The sequence below is a fragment of the Pavona decussata genome, unplaced genomic scaffold, assembly GCF_977016875.1.
Source record: "Pavona decussata unplaced genomic scaffold, jaPavDecu1.1 SCAFFOLD_72, whole genome shotgun sequence".
Lineage (NCBI taxonomy): Eukaryota > Metazoa > Cnidaria > Anthozoa > Scleractinia > Agariciidae > Pavona > Pavona decussata.
This window is the reverse complement of record NW_028145491.1, coordinates 2810208-2816706: the sequence shown is the minus strand read 5'-3', so window position 1 is coordinate 2816706 and position 6499 is coordinate 2810208. Positions and strand designations below refer to the sequence as shown.

The following is a 6499-nucleotide window of genomic DNA, read 5'->3' as shown; positions in this document are numbered from 1 at the left end:
CTGACTAATGTCAACGGGGAGAGTAAAATTTGCTCTTAATACATGAAACGGTTCCGTTTTAAGAAAAAATTGAAGTAGTTGTTAAATGAGGCAAAATTTAATAGTAAAAGAATTTCAAATCTACAACAGACAAGCCCAGCAAAGGACATCATCAATATTACTCAGCGTTGCCATATATAGATGTCTTATCATTGACGTCAATACTGACTTCGTATGCAAAGTAACGAAACATGGGGGATAACTTTCCGATTAATTCTAAAGCTGCTAGTGATGCATTTTAAGTAGGAATGAAAAGATAATTCGTTTATTAAGGGATATACTTCTTTAGTATAAGACTTCTTTTTATGGAACCGAAGCAATTTCTCATGCTGAAAAAAAAATTTCTTCAGAATTCTGCAAAAGTTCATGCTTTTTGATAGTACAAGGAATCGAAATTGTTTAATATCCAGAGTAATTTTTTGGGCAGATTTAAGATTGGCTTTAGCGGTATTTACAACCGAACAGTTTGAAAGTGTTTGTATATTGTTCCCATGGTGACACAATATTAGTGACTCAGCGTTACAAGTTCGCGCCTTTTTTTCAGTTGCGACATGGTTATCTACACAAAATCAATTAACTTGATCAAGCACTGATGCGTTGTGAATTCCTTTTGAAGCAGTAGCACGATCCTCGCTAGAATTACTATTTTTTTTCTCAGTAATGTCGATATTCCTCATTCTTTTCGAGGAGGCAATACAAAGTTACCTATTCAATCAAGTATCTTGAAGGGAATACTTGTAACCTTCAAGGAAATGGCCAATAGATTCACCATACCCTCCATTTCAAATTTACTTTAGAGGTATGTCATCCTACTTAGTATTTAAATTACATGCTGTTTGTAACAAATATAGTTGAGTGTCACCAAGTGGCGCCCCACAAATATCGCTTAAATTAAGCTTGGATGTCGCCAACCAAAGATTGTTCGTTTCGATGAAACACAAAAGCACGAAACTCAAATCCCCTAGGAATAGCATCTGCACACCAAACTATCGTGATCACAACTTTTCGTGATGTTTAGTTCACGCAGCAAAGCTTGGCCGCCCATGGAAAACAATCGTTTTATGTGAACTTCCTGAAATACTAATTGTTCTAAGCTACTGTTTGTTTAATACCTCTTAATGCAATATTAAGACCACAACGCTTGACTAACCTCCTTAACTGAATAGTTACTTATGACGCCAATTTGCGTCATAAGGTTAAGTACATGGAGGCTTTAAAAGGAACTGCTCCTGATACCAACGTGTATTCTTGAATAAAATCTCCTTCCAGCTTCAAGTGCCAAGTTCAGGAATATTCCGTGACAAGGATCCGTTAGAGCAATGGAAACATTTGCTTTCACAGGTAATCCCTTTGCATCTTTTTCGTGCTTCTTTTTGTTACAATTTGTTTGTTGTGATAAAATTTCCTTTGGTACGGAGGATTTCAACTTTGCGTGTATGATTCGTTTTACCCACTTTTTCCGGACAAATAAACAAAATTAAAGATACTTCATGATGAACGCTATTAACACAAAGCTAAAAAGGGAATCTGGTCAAACAAACTGTAGTTAACAGGGGAGTTTTCAAAAGTGCGTGTCAGTTGAATACCGTGAGTTTAGGAAATATTAACAATTATTGGGCAGGTAGGACCCACTCGCAGTCTATTAACTGTGATGGTTTGTTGCTGTTAAATTCAGGACAAGGAAAAGTCAACCAGCTCGGTGGAGTTTTTATCAACGGCAGACCTCTTCCAAAGCTGTTGCGATGGAAAATCATCGAACTGGCTCAGATGGGCGTCAGACCTTGTGACATCAGCCGTCAGCTGCGCGTCTCTCATGGCTGCGTGAGCAAAATCTTGTGTCGTTATCAAGAAACTGGCACCGTGGATCCAGGGATAGTCAGTCTTAACAAGCCTCGAGACGTCACGCCAGAAATAGAGGAAAAAATTGATCAATTCCGCAAAGAAAACAGCGGAATTTTCTCATGGGAACTTCGTGATCGCCTGTTAAGGGAAAATGTTTGTAGCAAGAGTACCGTGCCGTCACTTAGCGCCATCAGTCAAATATTGAAGTCGAAAATCGTGCTAGAAAATGCTGGAAGAGAAGAAGCTTTTATGAAGAAGTGCGATGCTGCCAGGTGGCGAAAGAAGTCAAGTGAAGAGAAAGACGAAGACGACGAGGAAGGAGAGTCCTATGGAACTGTTGTGAAAGAAGAAGATGACCCACCAAGTCCAGCAGAACAAGACGCCAGGAATTCATATTCACCAGGTAACAAGTTAACATATGTGACAGCATATTATTCTATCCTAACCTAGCGTGCCCTAAAGGCGTCGTACTTACTTTGTTTTCATTATTAATTTAGGTCGGCTAATAACGGTTTGTTGTTGCATAATCTTTGTTCTCTAGAAAAACTACTCCCTAAATGAACATTTTAGACATGCTCTGTCGTCCTGAGCAGTTAAAACGATTTGATCATCAAATTGCAAATTAAATGGCGCTAATTACGTCTGAAGAAATTGCCTGTCCAGGTGAAATGATAATCACAACAACGAATTATTATTTCTTGCCATGCTCTCAGTCTTATCACGATTTTGCGTGAGTGATATCGAATGATATTGGTCATTAGTTCTGATTCATGGATTCATACCAAATTATTGTTAGTTGGTCATTCCGTTAATAAAAAAACATGCAACTTTGTTCCTGTAAAGTTTTTACCTTAACTGGTGGCTTCAAAGAGGTGAAAAATTGTAAACATAAATATTTCTGTTATCTTTCTTCGTTGATCGAATGTTAATTACCTAAACGCATGGAGGCTCTACCATGCGTTAACAGACAAAGGAAGTGGTTTTCTATAAGTTTATCTCGGGATTCAAAGAGCCATTCCCTGACGTCATCAAACTTAAACGTCTCAATGTAGGAACTGCTTTGGAACTTTGAGATCACAAGAAAATCTTAAGCTGATAATTTGTTTTTCTCACCTCATGATAATCAAATACAAAAGTGTGTTTTGTCTTGTTTCATTTCATTGTATTCAGTTTGTTTAAAACGTTACTCACACCAAAATATCACATCTGTTGATAAACGTGTTGACAGCTTTTCTTAGGTGGCTTATTGTTATTACCCAGGGGGTGGTAACGAATCGCTGTCAAGTCTAACAAAAGCTCATATACTATGTATTGTCCAGAGCTGGGTAACTAAATTCCGACTGTTTACTACCCTCACGAAACGTTTTTCTCAATTTAACAACTACACAACTACAGTGAATTAAATAACCTTCTTCACATATAATGCAATTTGTGTTTGTTAGGCATTTTTAAATAGTATTTGTGGAAATCGTCAACAAAGTGGCTTGTAACTACCGCTTGTGGTCGAAATTAATTATTATCTAGTTTAAAACTAGAACAAGAGCTTTGGAAGGCAAAGGTGACAATAGAAAATTTAAATTTTTCATTAAGAGTGGTTATTGTGAATGTCGTGAACTTATGCAGTAAGCGTGTTAAGTTAAGTCAAATACACGTGGTATTGACGAGATCGCGTGGTTTTAAATTAGAGGAACGCGTCGTGCTGTTACGTTCTGTTGTTAGACATCATCCAATAGTCTTCATTTCCTAATTATTACTGTTGTTTTGTCTTTCAGATTCAGAGTTTAGAAGGCTTAGCACTTTTTCCCCAAGTTACACGTACAGCAGTTTGGACAACGATTTCTTCATCGCCAGAAAACAGCGTCGGAGTCGCACCAAGTTTACGCATGAGCAAGTAAAGGCGCTTGAGAAGGCTTTCCAGAAGACGCAATATCCAGATGTCTATACACGAGAGGAACTGGCACATAGATTGTCGCTAACAGAAGCTCGCGTGCAGGTATTAAGACATTTTACAGATTTTATTTATAGTTTCCCTTACTTAAGTCATTATACGGGAAATACAATGTACTGACGTAAGTAAGGAAGTACTGATTTAATTACTAAATTATTCGTAAAAGAAAAAAATGGCAGGATTTTATCTATCCCTGTATGTGTGATTATGTTGAAATGACAAGATCCTCAGTAAGGTAGGCAAATTGTCTTAGGCGTTTCTCGTTCGAAATTCAAAGGGACATTTTTTTAAAATTTTTGTTCATTTATTTACTTTACACTAAAACTAACAGTTAACAAGATATGATTCTAAATCGTAAATAACTCTTGAATTAGAGCAAATGGGCTTTAAAACTTTCTAAACTAATGAAAGAAACAGGAAGCAGCTTAGTTAGATTTTCCTGGCTAACGTTTTATTGTCGCTGTGTTACAATGCAAAAAATGGCTAGTGGCGTATTGTACTTGTAACAGCATTAAATGTAACGGGAAGTTTATTTATTTTTTATTAGGTTTGGTTCTCCAACCGACGGGCTCGTTTAAGGAAGAAGGACACACATCAGGACAAGAAACACGCTTCGGCGGCGTGTTCATGCCAGCAGCCGCAGCAGCAGCAGTCTGTACCGCACATGCCAGCCGTGCGGGGATATGTGCCATACGTAGTTATGAATGATGCAATCTATCCTCTTCCCGTTTACTGAGCTGTCATGCATTGCTGAATGACTTTGGCGGAAGATCTGAGATTAAGATGGAGATTCAGACGTTTTGTCATCATGAAGTGTTCAAGCGCACTTATTCCTATCGCGGACACCAATTTTATGAGAAATTTGACAATCGTTGAAAAGCGACCCACATATACTCCTTCAAGTGGAGCAAAAGAGACGTTCTGATATGTAAGATGTATTTTTTTAGTTACTAGCGTCAGATGCATCTGTTGTACAGTAAGGTACCAGTGGTATGAATGATGTTAAAATAGATTATAAAAAAGTTGCGTAAGTTTAATTCATTATCACTAAAAATTAGAGATACTTATTTAAGAAATATGGTAATACCGTGCAGATCATGTATAGCAACATATGTAATTATTACAAAACAAAGTATATTTAACAGATTTTTTTATTGCGTTTGGTCGTTAACGGACTTATATTAATGTACAGAAGATGTTTGTAGTGAAGCCGGTTACACACTTCTTCGACTTCAAGTGTAGAGCGCTTTTCAATTAACTGTCCTTAAAGTAATCACTCTGGTTCGATCACAAATGACGTAAACAACCCAATGAACCAGTCCGCAGAACTTGAACCGAATACATGTGACAACTGATTTGCTCTCAGATTGTAAAGGAGGGCAATTATTTTTAAGTCAATCACAGAGCATTCTAAAGTAAAACCAAAGCAAACGCCAGTGGCATTCAACACTCGATTGAAAGCTGTTGTAGACCTTTAGTTGTGAGACATCATTAGATCTGATTATCAACAATTTTAGTCCAAGTTTCTATTTAATAACGTTTCATTTTAAGGCTTTTAGGCAAGTTCTAGAAATATATATGCTTCGGGTTTGATTAAGCCTTAGTTCCAAATCCTCTTGAAAAAAAAATCCACTCCAAACTTTGTTAAATTTCTTGTGATAAAAAAAATAAAATAAAAGTTTATTTATTTTCCGTAGATACCCTTATACTCTTTTAAGTCATAGATAGGATTTTGTAAAATTTAGTGTTGTTGTATTGTAGCTTTTGAACGTGAACAATTAAAGTACTGCCCATATAAAATGCAAAAACAAGTCGTTGTCAATTGGTTTGTTCTAGAATTGATTTTTTGCTTGCGATTAAGGCATTATTCCGACTCAATTAGTTGTCTTCAACAAATTTGCGCCAGTTGTCAAAGTTACAACAATTACTGTGTCAATAAAACTACTGGGAAAATATTATTTTACCAGACGTGAGTCATGGAATGTTAGGCAGCCAGAAAGGAGCATGGGTGGGCAAAAGAGAATCGAAGCGGTTTGCATTTAGATAATCAAGTCTATCACCATTGGCATGAAAGTATGATCGATAATGTTCCCAATCACCTTTGTATTTCCATTTTCAAGTTCTCATAATTACTTGAAGATGAACAAAATACCGTGGAATAGCTCCGCCTTACAGGCGTATTCCTGACCACGGGAAAATAGGTCTCGTCCCAGTAAAAAGTGCGTGGAGGATCGCAAATTTTATGCTCGTTCTAGGGAGCATGTTTTTGATGGGTCTGGGCCAGAAGAACATATAAAGAATTGTTATTTATGTCTAGTCTAAACCTATGTTTTTTTCCTTTTTGGGATCATAGGTAACTATAGACTCAAAACAAAGGTTACACATGGGTCTGGACCTCCAGTCCGAATCATCTGCTATTTTGTTTTTGACAAAATGTACGCATGGTCGCTATAAAAATTGTGTGTATCCAGTAACCAGACAGAACATCATTTTTTCTTAACTGCATTCATCTCTGGCGCATATTGATCAAAATGTGATGACTTCATTGATTATTTTCGTCACATCACCGAGATATATATTTTTGTAATGAAGAGAATTATCATCAAGATGATGAACACCGAATTGCAAAATGGCTTAAATTGGTGGAAAACAATGAAAGGAAAAAAAAAC

The 6499-nt window shown here is 36.8% G+C and overlaps 1 protein-coding gene across 1 annotated transcript; it reads left to right on the top strand.

Moving 5' to 3' along the window:
• Positions 1 to 1226: 1226 nt before the first annotated feature.
• LOC146476975 (paired box protein Pax-3-B-like) lies at positions 1227 to 5640 on the top strand. The gene is made up of 4 exons (XM_085114064.1): positions 1227 to 1380; positions 1715 to 2284; positions 3654 to 3874; positions 4377 to 5640. The coding sequence occupies exons 1-4, from the start codon at positions 1359 to 1361 to the stop codon at positions 4563 to 4565; spliced, it is 1002 nt and encodes a 333-aa protein (XP_084970190.1). The 5' UTR covers positions 1227 to 1358; the 3' UTR covers positions 4566 to 5640.
• The last annotated feature ends 859 nt before the right edge of the window (positions 5641 to 6499 follow it).